The 27,127-nt window shown below is 38.2% G+C and overlaps 1 protein-coding gene across 1 annotated transcript in view; it reads right to left on the reverse strand.

Moving 5' to 3' along the window:
* Window positions 1-15,868: 15,868 nt before the first annotated feature.
* Window positions 15,869-27,127, reverse strand: part of GBE1 (1,4-alpha-glucan branching enzyme 1) — a 138,026-nt gene continuing 126,767 nt past the window's right edge. Inside the window, exons 16-17 of the mRNA XM_036399098.2 lie at window positions 25,439-25,486; window positions 15,869-17,593 (exon numbers count right to left, since the gene is read on the reverse strand). Of these exons, the coding sequence (XP_036254991.1) occupies window positions 17,537-17,593; window positions 25,439-25,486 (105 nt within the window). The 3' untranslated portion in view covers window positions 15,869-17,536. The remainder of the gene's footprint in view (window positions 17,594-25,438; window positions 25,487-27,127) is intronic.

Consider the following 27,127-nt stretch of genomic DNA (forward strand, 5'->3'; position numbering starts at 1 on the left):
GATACTGGAGACTTTTCTTTTGTTGTTTACCATTTCACTCTTTTCCAACAAGACTTCTGACATTAGGGTCAAATACAGCTCTCACTAACACACTGTAGAACTGGAAAATTTTCAGTAATTGCTTTGGTTGTCTAAAATCGTGAGAAAAAAAAAATATTTTGAAATGCATTCTTCTCTTTCATTAAGTCTGGGTATGCAATAATTTTTACAAAAAAAAAAAAAGGCATATGAATAGGACATTTTTGTTATTCTGTAGTCCTTATATGTGGGAATTGGGTGAAGTGACAGCCTTACCTGGAAAGTGAAGCCACTAGAGAAGCAGAAAACAAAGTCAATCTATGCAAAGCCAGATAATTCTTCATATCTCTTCAGTTCAAGTGACAAGGTGCTCCAGCTTGCTAATCTACCAATATTGTCTGTGCCTAACAATGTGTGGATTCCTTCCCTGGCAGTTTAAGGAGCAATGGGTCTGCTTGTCTCCATCAGGAGCCTATGGAGATTTGCAGGAAGCCAAGCAAGGCAGCCCAAACCTGTTCCCAAGAAGTTCAGAGCCCCTTTCATTGATTAGGATAGATTTCACTAAGTGAGTGGACATAATAGACTGCACGAGGTTGGAAAGGTTGTGAAAGATCTGCAAAAGCTCCAGTTCAATGTAGATTGAGTTTAGAGATTTTTGCTGGTGGAACCAGACCCTTCTGTGCTCCTGCCAGCAGCACAGGGGCAGCTTCAAAAGATTCTGTCCAAGCAGGCAAAACCCAGCACCTGAGCCAGGGGAGCTGATATCTGCCTACACCTACATTTCTTCTGAAGGGTTATTTAAAATCTGACCATTTGGCAAAACTCACTGAAAAAGAACAGCCACATAGAGTCAATCTCCACCTGGCAGTCCTGTCTACTACACTGTTATAGACAACTACAAACCCCTGTTTTCAGGCAGAGATATCCATGGAAGTGGGAGCAAAAATTCAGCAGGGATTTGGGCCAGACAGAAGATGTGTGCTGATTCTGTGGCAAGGATTGTCTCTGGTGATGTTACACACTTAATGTTCAGCTGAATTTGAAAAATGCAACTCACTAACTTGAATTATGAAAATAATGCAAAAGGGTATATGCTAGAGGATTTTTTTTCTTTCTCCCCCACCCCCTTTTTTCCCTTCTTTTTGCTTTTTGTGAAACCACTACCACTCTTCCAGGAGATGCACAGACTGGCTGGAGGTTTGCAGGGAAAGTTACCCTACCTAAGACATTTGCTGTGATCTGAAAACCCCTCTGAGCTCCAGCTGTGGCCAGAGGCACAGGAGCAGCAGTGAGCAGGGTTTGCCATGCAGGCAGGCACAGACAGAGCTGGGCTCGTTCCCTTCATTCCTCAGAGCAGCCTCGGGCCATTGACCTTCCAGAGTAAGCTGCAAAGCTCATCTCTCTCCTTCATGGAAGTGGAAAAAATACTTAAAAGGCAAAAACCAAGACTGAAAAAGCTATGATATGGAACAGGCTGCTTTTTTTTTTTCCCTCCTTCACATTTGTATTCATTATTCTAACCACAGCATATACTAGAAGAGCCTAGAATCTAGGGCAGGTGCTTTAAATGTCATACATAACTCCAATCCACTAACTAGCTCAGAAAATTGGAATATCATTGGTGATTGCTCAGTTACTAATTAACAATGAAGGACAAAAAAATCACTGCAAATGTGTCTGTGGCCAATAATTGACTAAAAGGTAAAGTGTGGAAAAGAAAGTGTGTGTGTTAATGGAATATGGAACATTTGAGGGCTGCAAGCACCTGGGGAGGGTAAAAAGTTATACTTTCTTAGACAACCTTAAATAAGAATGAAAGTCGTACAAATTAGGGATAATTACTAAATAGCAACAAAAATCACTCTGTTTGAGTAGCAAAGCTTTAAAAATATTTGTATGTAAACACCACAGAGTTAATATATCAGTTTCTTCAAAAGAACTTAAGTTGGGCTTTATGTTAAATATTAGCCATTCAAAAAATCAAATTCACCATCTATGGTGCTCAAAGAAGAAAATGTTAAAGATGGATATACCATATATGTGAACTGTTGACCAAGAACTTGTAGTTCTTGGTTGAAGTTGATGAAAATAAGGATCTTTTAAATATTACAGCTTTTGATACAGTTTGATAACTTATTGGTTCAAAGATAACAAGTGAGAAAGAAGTAGAATACACTAAAAAATAAAATTATAGTAGGACAATGTGACTTTTATAGTCAATACTTGCACAAGATAAATTTACTAAAAAACTATCAGATTTATGTTTCTAGAGAGGGGATATTCAGTACTGTTGTACATCAAGTAATATTTCTTAGTGAAGAAGAAAGAACTGGTGTTCCTATTGAATCTCAATTGATTTGTGCTGTGTTGCTGCCAACACAGACAAACACAGGAGATTAGTAAAGGGGGAAAATGCTTATTTTTATATATAACTGGATCAAATGTGATCCATCATCCATGAAGGCACAGACTGTGCATCTCAGCTAAAACTGCTCCTTGCAACCATCTGGTCCAGACCATCACCTGGCCAGTCTGGGCAGTTTGTGCCTGGCCAGGTGCTCTGATGCCTCTCAGCTGCTGTTTGGGAATCACCTCGTGTTGTTTTGGGACACAGTCAGGGAACAAGGGGGATGAAAACAACAGAAGGAAGAACAAAACAGGCAGTGGGGGAAAGGAGCAGGAAGCTCTCCAGGGTACAGAGCTATGATTTTCCCTCTTTCAATAACTGCAGCTGAGCTGCCAAAGTCAATTTAACTCTCCTCCCTGTCTTCAGGTGCTTTGGTTTTAGGTTTGGTATTTTAGTTTTGGGTTTTTTTCTTATTTTAATTTTTTAGGGTTTTGGTTTGTTTTTTTTTTTTTTGTTGGTTGGTTTTTGGATTTTTATTTTTTTCTTTTCTTTTTTTGGTTGGTTTTTCAGGTCAAAGGGAGATTGTGGTGGTTTTTTGTCAGTTTGTTTTTTGGTGTTTTTTGTGGTATTCTGGGAATTTTTTTTGTTGTTGTTTTTTAAATTTTGACAAAGGATACGATAGAAGATTTTTACCATTTGATTTAGGTAGGTTCAATTAATGATCTGTCACCTTCAGTCAACTAATTCAGGAAGTGTTTTTCTCCTTTTCTTCTTCTGATTCACCCACAGTCCTAAGTACAGTTCATAACTTCATCAAAACTCTTGTTTGCCCTGGTTAACATAAATGTTTCCAATCACTCTACCTTTTTCTCATTTCATTTGCCTCTTTGTTTTTCCTTTCACTCTATTCTCTCTGTATTCGCAGTAATGAAAGTAATATCTGTAATTTCTATTGAATAACATAGCTGCCCTACAAGGACTGCTAAATTCTGACCAATCCTGACTAAATTCAGCCTAGTTCATTCTGAGAGCTCATCAACAGGCTGCAAATGAGATAAAAACACATGAGAACGTTGAGATCTAACAACACTGATAATGTTACACAGGCTAACATCTTCATGAGGATTTGGGGAGAGGTACTGGGAACATTTGAGGAAAAAATGACACAACAAGGAAGAGACCAAGCAGCTTTAGTTCATATCTACTCTAGATGGAGTAAGAGAACTAAATAATCAAATTTCAGCATCTTAAATCAAGGCACTAGAAAGCTGAATTTCTAGTTTATTACATGAAAGTTATATTGCTTGTTAGCTCAAGTGTTTAAGCTCTTTTCTTTTTTAGTTCAAAAATGTTAAATTTTGCAGTCCATCAATCCAACCATCTCAGAGCTGTTACTGGAGCTAAAAAACCTCATAACGGAAAAAAATTAAAAACAAATTAATGTGAGAAGATGAGATAAATCAAGTAGTGAAGTCAAGAGTAAATTATCAAAAAGATCTTTTATCAAAAATGAATAATTTTTTCTACTTCAAGAGTAACCCATTAATTTTATTCCCCTCACTCCATTCCTTAGCATGATTGTAGTTCAAGCAGCATAATATAAAAATAGGCTTATTAAGATATGAAATATGTTTAACTCTCATCATAAGCACCACACTCCTTCAAAATTTAATTTAAAAATATATATAAATCAGGAGAGCATAAAAGCGCTTGCACTTTTCAATAATTAAGGGGAAAAATGCGTTTATAATTGGCAAACGGTAAGCAAAAGGGAGCCAGAAAATAAATGTCCTGGGCTGGATTTGGCAACTCTGACAGTACTATGACTGCTTTCATTGACCTTAAATGAGCTTTTGCAGCACTTCCTAAAGAGTAATTCCAGGCACAATGGAAAAAAGGCACAATGTAGGAGGTGGAGTGTGATTTGCTATCAGACAGACAGTGATTCCTCGCACATCTGTACATCCTTTCCTACATGACACTGAGCTCCCCAGTCATGAAGGAAACAGGGACACAAAAAGCATAAGATATATATTCCTCTTTAAGGCTTTTATCTCACTGACACTCCTCAATGAAGCAAGCTCTTAAATTTCTGTCTGGAGTGGCCAAAGAGAAGAGGTGGGGCACGGCAGCCCCTCCCTGACACAGGGCTACCCCCTGAATCCTTTTGCAGTGGCTTATACCATGTGCAGACTTGCTCATTTTTGCTTATTCACTTCTGCACAATCCTGTGCATTCCTATTCTCTCATGGAGTAATTACCAGATGAGAAAGCACCAAAGGGTCCTTAGGCCAAGGTTTTGTGGTGCTAAAGGGCACTGCCAATCCCAAAAGCAAGAACCTGAGTGACAAATTCTGACCCTGGGGAGTTGGCTGCAGAGCTTATCAAACGTTATGAGATAACTGGCACAACAATTTCAGGGATTCTGGGAGCTCCATGAGAGAGCTTGCAATAAAATAACAAGGTAAATCACAGCAGAGCAGATTGGGGATGCAGCAAAAGTACTGATGGTGAAGGCAAAGTAATAAAAAAGATGAAATAGCTTGCCAGTCATTATCAGCTCTTATTATATGATTATTATTTGGCTGAGATGCCTATATCTATATCTCAGGAACTGTAGGAACCCAAATTCCATTTCATAATTCATAGGCAGCCTGAGAGGTAGGCAGAATTTTTGGGCAAATTTACAATATTAAAACACTTCTTCAAACTCAGTATACTGAGACTTGAATCCTGCTCTCCACTTCATGTAATTCTGATGCTAAGGTATCAGAGTCCTGGTGTCACAAAGACAAAACCACAGCTTGGAGGAGGAAATATAATTGTTCCCACCAACCTAGAATTTGTGATACCAGAACTTTACCAACTGACTTCCTTAAGGGAACCCAGTTCAATGAAAGACTCAATAGAATCTACTGGACAAACAAATAGCACTAAAACCACTTTAGCAGGAGCATTCAGGATTACACAGACTCTGTGGCTGCTTTAGCAAGTTGTCAGGGCAACAGTTTCACTTAATATTTAAATAAATATTCTTAATGTGAAAGAAATATACAAGCATATTTCCTTGTCTGTATATTTTCCTTAATGAATGTAGAGCCTATAAAAAAAGGGCCCATTAGCAGAATTCCACAAGAGGGAGATCTGTCTTTTTATCCTGTTCCTAAAAAAAATAAAAATAAAAAAATCAAAATCTCTGTAAAAGAACAATCTGATGATGGGTCAAGAAAGTTTTCATTGTTTATTATTTATGCATATCTGTCTAGGAATTTCCTGAGTAAACCAGAACTTTTGTGTTAGATTTGTTCAGGCATACAAACAGGAGCTGTTCCTGACCGTAAAACAGATGGAATCTGGTTAAGTATTGATGCAGTCCTGCACTCAAAGAGAAGAAATATATTTTGTGTGCACATGCACAGGGCACACACACATCCAGACATGTTTTTTTTATGGAGACAAAACATCCATAAAAAGGAGAGACAGAACAGTCAGAGTGGATCAGGTGTCCCTAAAAGCAAAAAGCAGTGCTTTATTACCATTTCCACTTAAGGTCATGGCAAAGATCTGGTCTGGCTTTTCCCCTATTCAGGATTAAGGAGCTCAGGTCTACCTTGCTCAGTTCTGCAGGCACATTAAGATCAAGATGTCCAAAAATGATGATTGCACCAAATTAAGTGTTTCAAGCATCACAGAACATTGTTTTAGCTTGGCAGCAAAAAATAAGAACTGTTTATATGATTCTTAAACATTTGTATATTATCAGTGTGCTGAAAAAACCAAAACCAAAAATCAATTATTCACTCAGAAAGACACTGACATCTGCTTAGGAGGAGAAACTAACTTAAAGTTATTGCTGGATTTTTATGGAAACAGGAACGAATTTTCCTGGAGGACTAGAATGAGAGCAACAGTATCAAGGGCAGTGTTCATCCCATCCAGCTCACAGGTGGGCTTTTCTCATTACTGCAATTAAGGAATAATTCAGTAAAGGAAATGCATTGCAAGCTCTGAAAGCAGTGAATGAACATCCTGAAATGCATCCTTCTTTGTGACAGACCTGTTAATTCTGAGCTTCTGTTGAAGATGAAAATCATCTCCCGCAATCCCTTCTGTGAATATAGTAATGAATCATAGAATGGTTTGGGCTGGAAGGGACTTTAAAGATCATCTCATTCCTCCTGCCATGAACAGGGAACACCTTCCTCTATCCCAGGTTGCCCAGAGCCCCATCAGACCTGGCCCTGGACATTTCTGTCCTGTGCCTTGGGCTGCTACAATCTCCTTAGGCAACACCCCCAGCACCTCACCACTCTCACAGTATAGAATTTTTTCCTGATATCTGATCTAAACCTGCTTTCACGCTGAAACTATTCCCCCTTGAGTTAATAGTTCCTCTCCATCTTTCTTGTGGGTTCCCTTCAGGTATTGTTTGTATCGTCAGAAAACACCAAACACAAAGATTGAGAACTAACTCCTGATTTTGAATTTATGGCTGCATCAGTGGAATGGCAACCCTCAAGTGAAGCAGCCTAAGAATGAAGCAGGGAGCCTTCATTCTTAGGAGTGAGGGGAGCCAAGTGTTCCACTATGTGTTGCTACATAAATTAAACCCCTCCTCACATTAAAAAAAAAAAAACAACATAAAACTTGTTAGCTTTTAAAAATCTTCTGGCACACAAAGACAAATTAGTCCCAGCTAAAAAACTCTCTCAAGCCAAATTACAGTTGTCATCCAAACATCCTGTTGGTAATGATTTCGTTCACTGAAATGTTACATGCACTGCTTCAATTTATAAATCTGCATTTCAGATGAAAAAGTGCAAAATAAGGTCTAGTAAATTAGATATTAAAGATTTTGCCACTGACTGCAGTTTCTGTTGCATTAGACAAGCACATTATTTGCCATAGCAGGCAGAAAAACAATGACTAAAGGCTGTTATTATTCTGTAACAGCTACATTAAGATAACTGCAAAAATAATTGTAGATTCACAACATCAGCTCTGTGTAAACAGTTCCAGAAACATTTCTGGAACTTTAATTTGGTTTGCAGTGTTACATAAAGAACAGGGTTTAAGCCAAGGAATAGGGATTGACAATAGTAAAGTCTTGCTGGCCTATTATGCTACATCTGTGTTAGCAAATATTTTAGGAAGAGATGAAAGTGTCTGCTGAGCTTCTCACACTGCTATTCCATGTAGTTTGGACAGTATGCTCTGGATTAGAGACAGTCTTACCTCCTATGCTGAAGCTTCCTGATGGGAAGATTTATTCTGACATGGGAAGTCCTTGCAGTGGACAGCGGCAGCACACGGAAATATTGGAGGTCTAAGCAAAACACGCCAAGGGACATCCAGAGTGCTTTTGTAGAGGAGGCTGTTGTTTATTTCCACCTCTATAGAATCTACACTTTTCTGTCCTGAAATAGCTCTGGAAAATGAGTTAGCCCATGGTAAGTGGAGACCATCCAGGGACTCACTTCAAAACTACACAGTACTGCTCTGATCTGAACCACTGCTGTCGACACAGGCTTGCAGGGCTACCAAACAATTTGCAGCACATTTATCTTTCTGAACTCAACTACCACTTTCCTGTTATCACTTTAAGAGGTTCAGGCCTTTTAGGTAACACTTCTAGAAAAATGTCACATAGCATTATTACACATCACTTGGTTAATCAAGCAGCATAATTTGCGGAAATATTGTGCAACAGTAGGTTGCTGCTGCTAATGATGTGACTTAGAGATGCAGAAGTGAGTACGAAATATTACAGAATGTGTACTTAAAAATAAGGCCAAATTACTCATGTTCCTGTGACAGAGAGATACATGAACAGAAGATTTCAAAGCAGGAGAAACAGCTTCACCACAGACACCTACCAGAGATATCTGGGTATCTGTGCTCCACATTGATTCCTCTATCATGTGCACTCCATCCCCAAACAAACCTGCCTTGCCCAGAAAGAGGCATTATCAGACAGGTACCTGCTGCTGGCTCCCTGTGTCTTTTGCCAGCAGCAGCCACTGTGAAAGATGAGGTGAGCAGCTGATCAATTCCAGTAAGAAATGGGAGTTAGAAACACTAAACTCTGTGTGTATGTGCAGCACACTCGAGGTTTCATGTCCTTGTTTACCTTGGTCATTCCGTCACCTGATTTTGTGACATTCTACCTATAATCTCTGGAGCACAGGCAGTTCCTGCATACTGGCATGGACATTACTGGCTCCCCTAAAAGAGATGGGAAGAGGGTGAATTTGATTGTACCAATCCAGCAGTTGCAGGAGGATTCACATCAACTCACTCACTCACACACTGGGCATCAGCAGGTGACGTGTCATCACCAACCCTTCATATCTTCATACCTTGGTTTGTTTCCCCCAGTGCAATAGGCTGTACCTGGTGAGTTTTGGAGTGATTCCCTCAAGATCTGGGCAAGTCATCTGCCACATATCAGCTTTGCAAAGTGAAGATGTGTGGGACACAAAAGTAACTTTGAGATATATGCAAAGACATGCTCAGACTTACCATTTTTCCTCATGGGGAAATTCCCAAACTACAACATAGAAGCACTGCTCAGCAGATGACATGGAGGAATAAATTTAAGAAGCTCAAGGTGGTTTATTTGCACACCTCTGATTGCAGCTCACATCTGTGGTGTTCCAGTCATTGCTGTGAAGGCAACAGTGGAAACAGCACTACTGCTCCTTCAGATCAAGAACAGCCCTGAGGAGCCACCCAGACCAGAGTGACAGAATCTGTAAAATCTGGGCAAATTAGGAGGACCTTTAAGGATGAAGCAAAACATGGGCCAACACATTTGTTCTGCATTCCCCTGTGTCTGCAAGCTCCTGAGAGATTTGTCTTTAATAAGATGGGCCCAAACCCATGTGAATACCTTCACATCAAGAACTCCACCTCCCTGGGGTGGGAGACAGAAAAGTAGGAAGGGATAGGGACAAAAGGGCTGCTCAGAAGGATAGAAATAGAAAGAAAACAATTAGAGGCACATAGGGCTGAGTCCTGGGATGTGGCTGGGCACTGCAGGGAGCACCAGCCACCTGCTTATGTTGTCCAGAATAAACAGGAAGATGGACAAGCTCTGTTCAGGAAAAAGCAAAAGCAGACAAGTCAGGTTGAAAGCTATGCTTCACATCAAAGCATACCATGACTTGAAACCCATCAAGGCTGTTAACACCAAAGGTCAGTGTATATAATCAGTCTCAGGACTGTCTACCTGTGAGCTACAGCCAGCAAGGAATCAGCAAATTATCTCTCATGTTTAAACAACCTTGCACAGTGTTTTACATAACAAGGTGTGTATCACCACTCAAGCTCAAATGGGACTATTACAATCAGCCACTGTAACAAGCAGTGCAAGGCAAGTGTTTCCTGGTGAGAGCTTCTATAGCAGCAGCAGATGCATAACTCCAGGACATTTGCTCCTTTGATGTTTTGTACTAGCTCTACCCAGTTGGGCAAATCATATTCAGCTTGTTTCTAAACACTTAGTCACATTACAGAATTCCCTGGGCATTTTTAAAATGGAGTTAATTGTCATAAAGAACTGTCCACTGTGTTCATTCATGAGTATGAGGAATTGCATTGTACTTGTCTGATAAGCTTGAGGACCAGGGGCTGGTAGATCCAGAAGGTTAATGAAAAACAGAAGGAAGAGTTAGTTCTGTGTAATAGCACAACTAGAGCAAACACAAAAATGCAGCACTCACCCCCACTGACAGGTTGCAGGGAGACTGAGTTGTCTATCTCAGACTAAAGAGTCAATTTTCCAGCTTGAGCTACAGATCTCAGCAGTTTATGCCATTCTAGAGTTGCATTTCCACAAAATCAGTTCCCCAGCCAGCCCAGTTCATCACTTGGCATCTCCAGCATTTGTGCAAGGACCACAACCAGGACAATCACAACCTGGCCCACCTGGGAAAAGAGATGCTGAGGGCAGCAGCTTGCCCAAACCACTGCCTGCCAAGCTCCCCAAAAAGCACCAGGCAGAGGCTACACAGGTGAATGGAATTTTACAAGTCCAAGGAGGCCTATGAAAAGCCAACTAAATAGCCCTATCACTTTACATGATTATCAAAAATCTTTTTTTTTCCCCCATAAAAATAGCACAGTAATTCAATTACACAAGGAATTTAATGAAATCCCCCTTTAAGCAGCTGCATACACTAACAGAGTTAAAGCTGTGAGTGCCCATGCTTTGCACATAATGGAAGCATTGATTTTGAATAGTATTTTTATAGAACTGTTCTGGAAGGGTTTTTTGACAAATGTCTTCCTATGAAAATGCTCACTTGTCATAATCCAGTATTTTTCATGGAAAAAAAACCCAAAAAACCTGTATTTCAAATACTGGAATATTGTTTGCCTTGGGAAAATAGGGGGTTTTTTTTTGCACAAAAGCCTGTTCTCTATGCCATACAGCTCATCTGCTCCATTTCATGAAGTGATCAACAATAGGTCCCTTCAGATAAACAAACCCGGATAGAAAAATTCATTTCAGTTTTGGACATGATGTGCTTGCATAATTTGCTTTCTCATGCCAGTCTAAAGACATGTTTTTTTTTGGTGCTGCATAGGGCTAGCTTTTTTCTGACAAAGACATGCCTCAGTCAAAGATTTAAAGTTATTAGTGGCATTGCAAAGGCAGGAATTTAAGTGGTATTTAACAACACCAGGAAGCATCTTCAGTCTCTCCTCTTATCCCCACCCTATAAAAAGCAAGGCTAACCCCACCTTCTCACTGATGACTGAAAACTGGGATTGCCTCAAACATTCATAGGTAGCAGTGACACAGGTCACAGAACACAGAAAGACTCAGTGTTGCCTTTGGTCTAAAACCACTGCTAGGAACAAAGAAAACAACAAAAACCCAGAAGCAGCAGTCAACAGCTGAAATGAGCTTTGTGCAAAAGTAATGGTTAAAATTCCATGCATTTTAAAGGTCAGGTTTTCATTTAATGTTTCAGCTCATTTTCCATATCTTCACTGAACCAGGAGGTAGTCTTCCACTAGCAGCTTCCCATCCTCCCCTTTAATAATGAATAAAACTTTATGAAAGATTTTACATTAGAACTCACTTAAATTTTGAAGTAGAAAAATATTTTTACACTTTTCTACGGGGATAATCTTATGCTACTACTGCAAAAGAACAGGTCCAAGAACTTTTAGCATGAAATGGACTGAATATAAAGACTGACTGACTCATACAGGTGATACCTGAATAGAAGGAAAATTAACCTACTCCAGTTGTCTCACTCTACTACCCAAATAAACACAAGACACACACTCAGTGTTTTGTGAAGGGCAGCTAAGGAAAGTTGGGATATATCTCTCCCCTTTTATTTCAAATTACTTTCAAATTACTTCAAGTGACTTAACCTGCTTTCCTCCTGCCAGCCAATTTCTTCTGACATGGACAGCTCACTCAGTTTTTGCTGGAGGTGGTGGGTTGATCCCAGCCAACAGCCAAACACCCTCACGGGGTGCTTGCTTAGCCCCCTCTCCACCAGGATGGTGAGGGAGTAGAAGGAAGATGAGAATACTTCAACAGGGAGAGCAAAATGTGCATGTGCAAGCAAAGCAGAAACACAAATTCATTCACAACTTTCCATGAGCAGAAAGATGTCCAGGAACTCCCTAGCAAGGGGTGAGTGAGGACAGGGTAGGAAATAGAAGGCCTTCACACTGCAAACACCATTCAGCAACAGCCAAAACACTGATTTATCAACACTATTTTAGCATGAACCTGCCCCACCAGACCCAGTACCCCAGGACAGCTGGGTGCTTGCCCAAGTCCTGCTGCGCTGGGTTTGGCTGGGGTAGAGTTGGATTTCTTCACAGTGGCTGGTAGGGGGCTGTGTTTTGGATTTTTGCTGAACACAGAGTTGATACTATAGAGATGGTTTTTGTTATTGATGAGCAGGGCTAGCACAGGGCCAATACTTATTTCTGTTTCTCATGCTGCCACACTGGTGAAGGAGCTGGGGATGCCTGGGAGGTTGGGAGGAAACACAGCCAGGCCAGGTGACCCAAAGTGCCCAAAGGGATATTCCAGACCACATGGCATCCTGCTCACTGTTTAAGGTAGAGGGAAGAAGGAAGAAGAGGGGGATGTTTGGAGTGATGCCATTTGTCTTCCCAAGTCACTGTTATGTGTGATGGGGCCTTCATCTCCTGGAGATGGCTGAACACCTGCCTAACTATGGGAAGCGGGGAATGAATGCCTTGTTTTTCTTGTGCTTGTGTGCACAGCTTTTGCTTTTCCTATTAAGCTGTCTATATCTCAAACCCATGAGTTTCTCCAGCTTTTACCCTTCTGATTCTCTCCCTGATCCTCTGGTGGGCAAGTGGCTGCCTCAGGCTTGGCTGCTGCCTGGGATTAAACTACAACACCCATTACAGCACTGGCAGCTTGGTTTCTTCAGTGTTTGCAGACACACCTCTCTTCCTAAATGCACTCTACCTGTTCTGTCATAAACCTCACACCACCAGCAAGGAAAGAATGATGTGAATTTAATGCATTGAATATTCAATAACAGACTGTCCTTGTTCTATACATTTAAATTGCCATCTGTGAGGCACAGTCAGAAGAAACAATGAAGTTGAGAAAGCTCACTCCTAGCTTTTAATAATATGGAAAATTTGAAGTTAATTTGACGTGGAGCCAAATGGAATGGATGATTAGTGCTGCATCAATTTTAGTACCCTCCTAATACTGAGAAATTATTGTCTTTGTCTTAACTTTCTACAAGTTTTCAGACCTACTTCAACACTTAAGATTTTTTTTCAGTGTTCAAAATAGCTTTGTAAATATGCAAAACCATCAGCTCAGCTCAGACTGATTTCAATACCTACAAATTCTTATGTTTTGTCCTAATGTATTTTAGGCTTTAATTTACCATGAATAACCAAGACTTATTTATATTTACAGGGTACATATTGTACTCACAGGCATGAAAAATATAATTTGTCTCATCTAATGAGTCATCATTAGCTTTTGTTTCTACCTTTCCATAAGTAGAATATTTTTAATGTATTCAACTGGAGTTATTTTTACCGAACAACTTATATAATTATTTTTAAGAAGAGCTGTCATATGTCAGCCCATCACTATTACTGCAGGTTATTTTCACATAAATCAAAAACTGAAAAAGCCTACTTAAAGGAAACATTCCATGATGAAAAAAAATATTTTTCTCTGTATATAAAGGCAATCATGACCAAAACTTTTGGATTTCCTTTTTTTTTCTTAAAAAAAAAATGCTCATGAAACTTTCAGAAAGATGCTGCTTCTCTCCTCAATAATTTGAAACCAACTCTAGATAATCCGAGAAACCAAACAGAATTAAAAAATAAGATTGGCATAAGAAGCAGCTCTCCATCACAGTAAATTACACCCTCAACCCTTTCAAAACACTTGCACCATAAACTCTGAGGTGTGAAAATACACAGGTGCAGAGTCTTCCTTGGCAAAACACTTCAAATTAGTTGTTAAAAAGATACCATTTACAGGCTCATTCTTCTGAAACTGGGATCCCAGATAAGGAAAGATACACGAAAAATATGTAAAACATTGCTTCATCTCTGTAGCAGTAATTCAACAACATCAACATGCCCCGTTTAGAAACATCAGTCAGTGATAGAATACTTAAATTTCTAGAAAATTAAATAATGAAGCAGAAGACAAGCAAACCATACACCTGAATTTATCCTGAAGAGAATGTCCACATTTATTTAAGGTAAAGGAAACAATTTCTGCTGTTCATTCAGTTAATCTTCACTCTTCACTACTTAACTACAGAGTTACTTTTAAGCTCTGAGAAATGAGACTCAAATAGACAAAGTTTTTCCTTTAACCATTAATAGGCTGTTAAGAACCATGAAAAAAATGGGGAAGCTAAAACTACTTCAAGATACTTAAAACATTTTTTGAAAATAGAATTGTGACTGACAGATTAATACACAAAATATCACCTTGCAGTATCTGCAAGTATCACACACTTGCTTATCTGGTATCTTACTGTTCACACAGCTGCTCTCCCTTTGGCAGAATATTACCAGCACCACATTCCTGTCTTAGAGAACATGGTTAAAAAAGTCTTTACTAAATTGAATAGAATGAGCAAGAAAAACTTGATAGGACAAAAACCCCATAAAGCTTGAAGAATTTTTTCCAATTAAATTTGTTTTCCAGAAGTACTCACCAATTTTAAATATTGGCTCCATTCTTCATCTTCAAAAAAAAACCACCAAAACCTAAGGATAGTAAAGCTTGAGTTGTGGGAGGAGGAGAAAACAGTGGGGAAATTAAAACTCACTGCTCACAGAACACACCAGTGTAGTGGATGCCTGCCTGTTATCACAACAACCACCTGGTCTGGAGAGTAACTTGAATTATTAAGTGCAAAGAACCCTGCACACACAGTGCAAGACAGAGGAAGGTCAGCCTGACTTTTCAGATAAATTGGCAGGTGAAGGTGAGCGTGAGTTTTCATGATGTGTTAGAGAAACTGTGGAGCAACAGCTTCTGGGGCCAGGGATAGCAGGAATTCCCAGGTGACAGGGAAGTCCGCATTTCCAAACCTTGAAATATAAATCCTTCTCAGTCCTGTACACTAAGAGGTCATCTTTAAAGAGTTTACCCTTCACTGTGTCTGAGTATCTCTGGAGAGCTGATTTGAGGTGTGGCCAAGCAAAAAACTTCTGGAACTCATCTGCTTCTCAGAATGTGCCAGGCTTCAACCAGACATGTTGACAACCTCAGTAAATGACTCTAAGGAGGGGCCTTGGTTGCAGAGTGTCACTAGAAGAAAAGTGAAAGATTAATTTCTCTTCAGATTCCATCAATATTCAAGGAGCAGGAGAAAAAAATTGGCTTTCCATGGGTGTTGAAAGGGAAAATTTCCCAGTCTTCCAAGACAGGCAGTAGCACACTCACCATTAAAATGCAGAGGTGGGCTTCAAAAAGCCCTAATTATTATGCCTTCTGTGTTTACATGTTCACCTTGCAAATTTTGTTGTTCACCTATTAATCTATCATTATGTTAAAGAAAATATGCATAGCTCAAATATTCTACCAATCTCATTATGAACGCTTCTGACCAAGACCATTTTAGGATGGAGCAAAGTCTAATCTGTCTTTCAGTGTTAAGACTGCTGTAAAATCATTTTACAATCCAAGGAATGAAACCATATATGCATTTGTTTTCTCCTCCTCAAGAGTTTATTTTGCATGGTGATTTTACAGTTTATACTTCATATCATACATTTATTCCTTCTCTTGAAGAAAGGTTTGACACAGACACTTGCCATTACATTTTGAAACCTGGAATTGTGCCAGTAAAATAAAATTAAAAAAAAAAAGAAACAAACCACCCTATAAAACATATTAGATCAATACAGTGTAAATATAACATGTTTTAGAAGTTGCTCTGTATTAGAAGGAGAACAATCTGGGGGGGAAAAAAAAAGATAATCAGTTCCAGTTGCTAAACCAGTTCAGTGTATTTTATTTAAAGTCATAGCATAACAGGAATGCTTTTATTAGCCCACACCCAAACAATGATCAAACTGGTGTAGAGGAAAATGAAGCATGATCCTATGGTACTCAACTGCAATATAACATTCTCTGCCACACAGAACATATCAGACAGGGGATGTTCACAAAGCCCTTTCAGTGTGAACTCTGCAAAAGACTGTTTTCCATCATGCTGCATTATTCCATCCCTTATTTTGCTTAAGAAGTAAGCCACAAGTAAGCATTCCAAGAGCTGTGAATAGATTGTCAGTGCTGGCATCAACTATTCAGTAGTTTACACAATGGTTCACAAAGGAAACTGGGTAAAATTATGACTTGGAAATGGTCACGGACATCTTCCTCTTTGGCTACTTTAAAAGTTAGAAAATTCAGATTGGTACAAAAGACATTCATTTCAGAACCAATTCAAATATGTTTTTAAATAAATGGAACAAAATAAAGCATGTCTGGTTAATTTGGTATTAATTTTCCAGAATACTCTGCAATACATTTTCAAATATACAAAATCTTACTCTTTACAAAAAAGTTGTAGCTTGTGAATAAACTCACTTGAATTATCTTAGCAGCACTCCAATAATTAACTATCTTAATTTTAATCAAAAAGAACCACCTTAGTTTGATCACTGAATTTTGAGACTGCTTCTTCACGAGAAGCAATGTTTCAAAAGTTATAAAAGTGCAAGAACATCATCATGTTCCAAGCTGAAAGGCAGCTTCTGCAAGTAGTGAAATCAGTATTGCAAGGTCCTGATGTTAGTGAAATATACGCAGTGGGAAGAACTACACTTCAAGTACCTCTTCCAGTGTGGTATTGTTGCATTAAGACCAAAACATGCTTCTCACTGAACATTTTAGTGATCTAAATAAAATAGTTGTGTCATTTTTGTCCATCTCTAGCAAGTGAGATGCTCAGACTAAGTGATTTGGGTGGGAGCAGACGACCAGCACACACAATAGCATCAGCAGGCCTCCACTCAATCGGCCGGCTCGTTTTGCTGCCCAGCATTTTTGTGCATTTGTAATTAAATAAAACATGGCAAAGTACAAGACTCTCAGAGGACCTTCTCATCCATTTGGATAAGCATTTCTAATTCCATGTTAGACTTCATTGAAGAAGAGGAGCCTCAAATTAGGTCCCACAAACCGTTAAGGCTGCCTTTTAGCCAAAAACTTCTGTTTCATTTAAGCAAACTACTTACTTTTAGTAAGAAGCATTAATACATAATGAATATTTGAATTCACTATCAAAATGAGGATTATAAGAAATTACAAACTTTGGAGCAGGATCACTCTTACCATTCCTGATAAAATTCTGTAAACAACAATTTAATTGAGAATACCTGCTGCTTTGCAACACCTTAAGTGTAATTTTGTACTACTAGAACTACAAACCCAACATTTTCCTTTCTGTCTCTTTGTAAAGCTTCCTCAAAAGAGGGTCTAGCAAGTCAAGACCTCTGCAATTACATGTGAATATTAATCTTACATTTTAAACACCTACTATTACTATACTCAGCCTCAGAAAGCCTCCTTAGAGCAAGTTTTGTTATACTTAGTACTAGTACAGTGTATCAGCACTTCTTTGTGACTTGCTTCTTCTGTGGTGGTTACAGAGAACTTCACTTTGGGATGTCCGTGTTGTGAAGCACAAGAGCAACTCTGCTTGGAATGTACACCTAGGAAAAACATGACAAGAACAAGAACAGCTGAAAAACCCAGAAAACTTACAGGACACAATTTCTAAAAAACAGCATATGGAAAAAAAAACCCATATTTTAACTGTTAAAAATATGTCATTTGGGCACTGTTGTGGGTATAAAAGTCATACTTAAAGAATGATTATTGACTGCTTAGTCCCTGGCACTGGAATTACACAATATAAAAATTTTAAAGGCAGCTTGATTACAATCTCTTGTCTATTTTTCTTTTAACAGCTTATTGTGATATATTTTAGGTGGCTACCAGGAGAGGGCCTCATATGACTTACAATGACCAGTTTCAAAAACCTGAGAACATCCAGGTCAACAGATGGGTCAGTGATAAATGACAAAGTTCTGCAACTCTCTTTTGCTGTGAATTAAAGTTGTCCCAAGGCCTGTGATGTCATTTCATACAGGTAAATACCAGCAGTATGACACAGCAGCATATTCTTCACACTCTTGGCACCTATGGAATGTCAGTGGCTGAGCGATAAAACTCCCTCTCAAAAGTGGACAGAATCAAAATTAGCCATTTAAATGATTGCACTTTTCTTCCCCCTTTTTTTCCCCTGAATACCATAAAAATACCCAAACACATATACTCAAAAGACTCCTCATAGATCACAAAAGAACTCGTGGCAATGTATTTTACATGACATTCCTTCCAAGCTGAGCAGAGTCACAATCAGAAAACAAGACTGATATGTGGTATCTACCAATTACCTTGATACACGGTACTCCATCAATTGTCAGGCCTATGAATGTGTTTTCTGAACAAGTCAATAAAAATGCAATTATAAAAGGTAACACAAGATTGAAGATTATTGGTTTCATTCTGACAACGTCTTCTTTTGGACCATCCTTTATCCCTGTGGAATGTCTAATATTCTGCAATTTCAACTGCGTTATCTGCTAACGAGAGCCTGATGGCACGAAGGGCTTTCATTGTTTTCAGAACAGAATAAAGCAATAAAGCAAAGAGCTTTAGGAAAAGGAGAAAAAAAGGAAAACAGCTGATCTTCATTGAATCAGACAGAGCAGTGTCCAATGCTTCTTGAAAGGCAGCGAACATAATGATTTCCCCTAAGGTTTCAGTGATAAATAGCTTCTATAAACTGGTGCAGGAGAGGAAATACTTAATGAAGTCAACTACCTCAAAACATATAGATAAAGGAGAGATTCTGAAGTTGTGCACTGAGAAATTCAGCGGTCTGGGTTTGGATGATGAAGTGAGAAGGGAGAAGGAACAAACAGAAATAAGTTTTCTAAGAAAGAATTTGTAAAATGTTACTTCAGTGATGGGGAAAAAAAATAATGTTAATGTGGGACACAGCAATTCTCAATTATATTCTGGTCAATAATGTGTCAGATCCTAGGAGAAGTAAATTATCCCAATTCCTTTAAAGTCAATTTACATCAGCAGAGAATCTGAGAGCAGTGTGGATCATCCAACTCCAACCACTTAATTGACAAGCAGAATTTTAACTGGTTTAAGCAGAATTTCAGAACTTGCACAGATGATTGTATTTAAACTAATGACAGATATGTTTTGTACTTGACATGAAGAGCTGTGTCTGCCAGCTTATTACTTTAGTCACTTGTTTTTTCCTTACCTAGGGAAATTAAATACACTTTTTAGAGTTTTTTATCTTAGTGGGCTTCTTGCTAAATCATAGAAAAGCCACATATGGCTCTATCTCCTAATCTTACTTCCTTGGTCATGTAACCACCTCTGAGGCTATTTGCTACAAAAAGCAACAATTTAAGGCATGAACAATGCAAAAATATCAATTATTGATTAAGCATATGATTAATTACAAATAAGATTATTTTTCATTCCACTGGTGTAAAATTTTTTTGAAAGGAAAAATACGACACAACTATTAGACACTACTTCTTACAAATAATAGGCATTATAGGTATATAAGCATTATTATTATTCCTTTCCTCCAGCCCAACAATATTTCCAGAAATACCACATTCTATGTGCTCTGGCTTTATCACTTGTTTAAACAGACAGAACTCAGAACATTGTGTGATGGACTGAAGAAGAAAAATGTGACCAGTGAGGTTGGAAAGATCACTTGTCTTTCCTGAGATAAAGTGAAAACTGGAAGACTATCTGTCCAGGATCCCAGCAGGGTTTTCAGCCCCTCCACTCCTCCTTCTGACAGCCTGAACCAAAAAACTTCCTCAGCCTTTTCACTCAAATATTATTCCTTTTCTTTCAGCACCTCTCACCTGAATTACCACTCTTGTAGCAACATATCCCCTTTTACTTAAATTTATTTTCTCTATATTTTTCCTGAGCGTACTGACTATTTCAAGCCATTGTACCAAGTCAACTGTGCTCCAAGCATATGCTTCAATCTGCCACTAAGTGACACTATTAAAAAAGCCAGGAATCCATTGCTGACAGGGTAAGATGAAATGCAAGCATTTCACTGTATGTTTGAGTCCAGACACTTTCAAAATATAAATGTATGATAATCGAATTTTAATGTATGGATAATCCTTAGCTCTAGATGTGTCTGGATTGGACCTTGAACATTCAGTTGATCAATGATTCACTCTAATTCAGTGTCATCTACAACTGTGCTCTGTCCCATCATGCTGGTCACTGCTCCAGACTCCCAACAGGATCATCTCCCTCACAATTCCTAAGACCCTCTCCTTGATTCCAGTCAAGAGATGCACACAGAGCCTCTGACTGCTCAAACAGCAGTGGCCAAGCCAGTTTTTAACCCACCCAATAACCTTCTCTTCCTTGTAGTTGCTCAGCTCCTAGGCAGGAATGCTGCAGGAGACAAGGCTGAAAGTCTTACCAAACTGACTGGAGCAACCTTGGCACACAGCTTGAGTCATTTCATCAAGAGAACAATCAGGCTGACCATGCATGCTCTGACTTTGCTAAATCCAGGTTGGCTTTCTGACTGACCCATCTCATGTAACCCACTTGCCTGGGCACAGACTGCAAGAAGTGGTTCTGGTCTCCTGAGGAATTGCCCTACAGACCCCTCAGCCTTCCTTTTCAGCCTTGGTTCGGCTGCCAGAAGTTTTCCCTGACCACTATGATTTTTCTCAGATAATAATCACCAGCCTAGCAATCACATCACTGAAATCATCCAAGCTTCTGGGTGTACCCCACTTATATACAGCCTATTTAACCTATTGCCCTGCTACTTTATGTTCAGTAGTGCACCACCACACAAAAATATGTGAAAGCAGACTTTGCCCTTGGAGTCTGAGGAAAAAAAAAAAAAAAAAAAGCACTGCATACTCCTGTATTGTCCATATTATCCATCAAAGTTTTGAGTCTTCCCTTTGTCAAGGGAAGTCAAGGGGAGTCTTCCCTTTACCTTTTTTTTTCCTTATCAGCAGATTTGCAAAATCACCTTCCTCTGCTCTTCATTTTGTAGATATAGTATACAGCCTGAGATATAGATATCCATCTATAAATAGACAAGTGTACTAAAAGGACACAGAGGCTTCCTGATTAAAACCATTACAGGAAACCTAGGTATTCTTCAGCAAAAAACACTATAAGAGATATGCAATTTTTTACTTTCCATACCCTAGGAAGTGTCACTCACAGAAGTTTATTCTTTCATATACTGCTGCTGAATTATACACTTTCAATTACCAGCTTCAGTTCTACTGATCTCTGTTCTTTTAACCTGCTTTTTCTGATCACAATTTTTATCCCAATTCATGTCTCTTTCACCATTTCCCATGGCTCACTTGATGACCATAGACAGAAGTGAAAACCCAAAGAACAGAACACTAAGGAGAATTCATTCATAGCTTACCCACATCTTGACTGCCATCAATCAAATCACCCTCAGAGTCTCTCTTCTGTTCCAAGCTTTCTGCTCATCCTGAAAGTCCTTTCCAGCCACTTCCTTCCCTCCAGGCTCACCCATGTTGGGAAGGGCCTCAGGAGACCCAAACTCTCTGCTGAAAGCAGGGTGAGCTCTGAGGTCAGAGAGGGTCACTCAGGATCTCAGTGAATTGTCCCCCTGCTCTCTGTACCATTATTAACTTACAACCTCGAGCCCTCTAAGGTTCACACCAACTCCACTATTTTAGGAAGCTAAGAAGACACCTAAAAACACACACAGGAAGGTTCATGAGGCCTTTTCTGACAGAAGAGTGTAACATAGGGATTGGAAAGCATCCAATCTGTTGAGACAGGATGACTCAGCTGCAAAGACAGTTTTTGACAAAGTTAACCTTGAAAAGTTTACTCATAAAATATCACTGAATGTCTTTTTATTCTCAGCTTGTCAGGAATGGAATAACTGCTGTTACTTCACCAGCAGATGTGCTAGCAGAGAGGATGGTGGGGAATCTTGTTCATAAGGCAAATACAAAATGGGATTTTGTTGGCACTTTTGACCTTTTTATACTGCATATCCATATGAGGCAGCTACACTGTCTGAAACAAGGCAAGTCCCACACAGATCAAGACTTCTGGCACTAGAACAGTATCTCTAGTAAAGAGATAAAAAAAAAAAAGATTTTTAATAATCAACCTCTTTCCCACCAACTACCTATCAAGATCATAGTCTACTCATGCTGGCTACCTCACAAACAGGACAAAAACAACTGGTACTATTACTGGCCAGGATTGTAAGAGCTTTTCAGCCAAATTCTTACTCCTTATACTTTATTTTTTTTTCTGTGAATATCCAGAACACTTCTAGGAAAATAAGAGATTTAAAGAGTCAAGAAGAATACAGGAATGCCACATGTAGGAAGCACCTGTGAACAGCAGCAGCTATAGGCAGAAATATCTCCTTACATATTTCAGGAGAGGACTAAAATACACAGCAATCTCCAAATATATCTAAAAACCCACAAGCAAGAGGTTCTACAAATGACAACTGTTACTTTCAGATCTGTCAGAATAATTCAATACCAGGTGCAAGCACAACCAAAATTGGCTGGAACTGCAATGAACTACTCTTCCTCTGACTTTCAGGATTGGAAAACACCAAGCCCTAAAAACAATTTCAAGGTCATTTTGCAACAGATGGGAGAATTACTAGAACTCAGAGCTAGATCAAGCACTGCAGAAAAATACTCAGTAGAACATATTGCAGCTGGTAGATGCAGAAGGCAATGTCACAAGAGCCTGTGCCAACATCATCCAAAACTTTTAATTAAAATGAGGACTTTAGACAATCTCCCGTCCCTGTATCACCACTAATTTTCACACACAGACACTATTCTGAGAATAGAATTAACCATCAAAGAATAAAATAGATGATAGCTCTCCATTCAGACTATAATTTATTATATAAAATCTCACACATTTTGGTTTTCATTTTGGTAGATTTTGCACATGACAAACTATGTATGCTTAAAATAATGTGAAGTTTTGCCTTCCAATTTATTTTCAATTTACAGCTATACAGCAGGAATATGCAGAAAATAATTTCTTAGATTGTCTTGCTTCGTTTAAGCAAAAAGAAGTCGATATACTGCAAAGGGTGTGTCTCAAAATTTCTTCTCTATTACCTTCTGTACTCTTTTTTCAAGTTGAGAAAAAGTACTTTAAAAAAGACACCAAAACCCCTGAAAGACAAGTACTCTAAAGACAAAGACAGGATGAAACAAAATTAATAACAGAGTAACTTCACATTACATTTGCTGGTGGTTTTAAGAAGTCAAACAATCAATGAAGATGAACAAATGAATTTAGACATGTTAATCATCAAGATTTAAAAATCAAAAGGACCTTTGTGGCATTAAATTCTGATTGATTCACCTAGTCTGAACAGTTAAATTTCTAACTACAAACATCCTTTCATGTAATCTGTATATCTGCATATCAGGGGAGAAAACAGTGAAAGATTACATCAGTCACTTAAAATTCAATACATAAATCCTTACAATGAAAGTTATTTGAATGAATATTTTCAAAACTAAGGTCACTAAATGCTTTTAGATAATTTCCCTCTATGGGAGTATTTTAATTTGCCCACAGACTTAAGGAAGCAGGAAGTTGCACTTTGACACTCAATAATATACATTAAGGTCAAGGTTAAAAACTCAAGCCTGTAGTAAGGATATTCTTAAAATAAACTATATAATTTCACCTTAATTTAATGTGAAAAGATTTTATCACTGAATGCCAAAAATAGAGAAACAGAAAAGACAGCACTGGGGACAGGGGGAAAGGATTACACTAACATCTATTTATTTTTTTAACTAATTGGAATGAACTACAAAAAAAGCAAATCTATAAAAGTCAAAACATGTTGAGCAATTACATTTCACAATAAATCATATACTACTTTTCCAGTGACACAACATCCTCTGCAATACTCCACTTAGCCTGCAATTTCTCAGTTTCTGTTGGTGCATGATGTAGCAAAGTATAACCACTCCATTTTCATATAAATCCAAACGTTTGGTGTGGTACAAAAAATTTACTAGGACACTTATTGATAGCTAGTTTTTTCCTACAGCAAAACACAATCGAGTTGGATACCTTAGAAAAGGCCAACAAGATATTTTGAGTGATACACTACTAAAAAATTACATGTTTTCTTCCCCCTGCCCCAAATCTAAGTTTCACATCCAACCACAAATTAGGTGCCAGCAAATGAATCAATCCAAAAAGGGGCACTAAGATCTGACAGGGGTTGAAATGTGTGTGCAGCACTTAATTTACATCTTGCAAAGAGATGATGAGACATAAGCAAGTCTAAGGGTTCATCAAAAAAGCACACATAAACATACCTCTAAAAAGACTACTATGACAATACCAGAGTGGAGTTGTAAATAGAAATTAAGCTAAAGGGGTAAAAAGAATCTATTCCTACAGCGACAAAATGGTTCACAGCTTGTTATTAGAAAGTTTGATGGCATGGAATGTTATGTACATTTCATATATTTGTTAACAATCCATTATAGAAAAAGCGGTGAAATGGAAAAATTAGTACAGTTATTTAAATAAGTTGTACTACAAAGGGCATTTCTGTGCATTTTCTATGGAGTTTTCAAGATGTGTCTGATGATTTTGAATTCTGGCCCTCTAAGAGCTTTACTAAACAAGCCTGAAAACTGTACCGTGAAATGCTCAGCAGAGCTTACAAAGCTTCATCTTCTTCCAGGATTCTTTGCTCCAGAAATTTCGTATCTCCCTTCTTCTCATTTTGATATGCCACCTTGAATATTTCTTTTATTAGCTGATTTTTTTAGAATTAATCATGTCACATTTAATCTTCTATTTTTGTAACACATTTGTGTGCTATTAAAGCCTGACTTGAGGAGCAGAATTATTGCATGTGATTTCATTTTGTCACAACCCTCTGGGCATATTTTACTGACAATGTTTACCCACACACCTTAAGGAAGGTTCATCTCTCATTAAAAAATTTCTCCTTCAAAGTTTGTAGTGGAGGAGAAACTAAAATTTTTAAACAAGAAACTCAAGTCTCATGAATTATGAGTTATTATGAATTATTAAATAGGAATAATTATTAAACAACAGAAAAAGAACTTTCATGAGTTTATTGAGGTGGCATCATATGTTATTTGAAAAGAAATTTGGTGGGAAGACTTTTGAGTTGGATTTTAGAAAGTACAATTAAGACTAAAGAAACTCCTAAGCAGGACAAATTACCCAATAACCTGGATATAAATTGCTATTTGAAATAAAACATCTTTGTTTTACTGCAAAATAGCAGCTGGGAGGCATTTACTGTAACTTTAGCTAGTTCTTACATGAAGACCTATTTGCTGAATTTAGGTTTTCCAGATGTTTTTCCTCGATCACTTTTACTCGGTGTCCTTTGACTGGTACTTTACCTTTATTTGGTGCAAGAGGCATCCTCTGGGGGGTTGGCTGGAGCTGCTCTGTGAATTGGGTGGCAGAAGGACACAAGTGAAAGGGTTTACTGGGTTTCTCTCTGACCTAGAAGTGCCGTTGCCATGCCACAGCTTTTGGTGCAAAAGTGCATTTGCTGCTGTGTTTGCCACATGCCTTATGTTCCATATACTCCTAGCAAACCACAGCTTCACGTTCTGCCACGTTTGTTTCTGGCTTGGAAGGCTTGCACTCACCATCTAATGAACTAAATGTGAAATATACATTCCAAATCACAGTTAATTGGCTTGCAAAAGTTAAGTTAGTGATAGATAATTAAGATGCTCTCCAATCACCCAGGCAATGTATTTGAATTGGGCACACGAAGCAAGAGCTCTGGAAGCAATAATTTGCTACATAACCTTCAGGAATGAAACCTCAGACCTTTCATTTCAAATTAGCACAAATACTTACCCACATTATGAAGGCACTATCACATGCAGATACTTAAAAAAAAAAAAACAAAAAAAAACCGAAAAACCCATTCCTAAGATCCTTTACATCAAGCACAAAAATTCTTTCATGTAAAGAAAATATTTTAAATCATGCAAATGAAAGAAATGCCAATACTCTGGATACAACGAAAGAAAGAGAGGCAGAGGTTAGACGTGAAAATAATTCTCAGCAGTTTAGATCTCATGAGAAAAGATGTGACACTAGAAATTCATATTCTGTTCAACCATGGAAAGGGAGTGGCCAACAAGAATCAGTGCAGATGCTCCATTTTTTGCCAGCCCTTAAGGTTACAAATGTAACTTATTTGCAGGTGTTCACCTGTACTAATATACCTGTGCATAGAGAAACATACCCTTCACCCACATAAATGTTTTGGGTATAAAAATCTACTCAACAATATAAATTATTTCAGAATTTTTTTTCAGTGAACTCTTAATTTCCAGCCTTTCTGAATCTGATTTTCTTGTGCTTATGAGCATATACACAGATGTGAATGCATACAGAAAGAACGGGAAATACATGCACATGTACACATATACATAAAAAATAGGGAAAATAACATTTTAAAATTGCTAACTGTGATTCTGATCTCAAGAGCAATTAAGAAAGGTAGAGTTTTATTAGTAACCACCTCAGCTAACAGAAATTGTATGCAAGGATGTCTCCCAGTTCATCTCAGGTCATTTGTGGAAAACTCCTTATCCATTATTCATACCGCTCTAGGAATGGAAATCTTTGAAATTCTTGATGTGAACAGAGAAATCCTGTTCCATTTTGCAAAGTTTTTCTGTAAACTGAGGAGCAAAAAGTCAGTTGGCAAACACATGAGTGACTCTAATTCGTATTTGTTGAGTTAAGTACATGATTTTAAGACAGAAAAGGGAGATTCAGTTTCTGCAGAGCTTTAAACAAAGCAAGCATGAAGATGCAGTCTCTTGACGGAAATAAAGTGAAAATAAAGCAAATTATAATATTAAGGAGAGCAGCTCAAAAGCATATTAGTATGTTTCCATGCATGTTGGCAAGGAACACCATGTGCCAGACACTGCAAAAGTGCATGGAAATATAAAAGCAAGCTTGAAAAAGAAAAAAATAATTAATATTATTGGTTATAATCAAATCATAATGTTATCTATACTGTATTTAGACAAAGGTTAATTTCAGAAAATAAATTT

This window comes from Molothrus ater, chromosome 2 (genome assembly GCF_012460135.2).
Source record: "Molothrus ater isolate BHLD 08-10-18 breed brown headed cowbird chromosome 2, BPBGC_Mater_1.1, whole genome shotgun sequence".
In the NCBI taxonomy this organism is placed as follows: Eukaryota; Metazoa; Chordata; class Aves; order Passeriformes; family Icteridae; genus Molothrus; species Molothrus ater.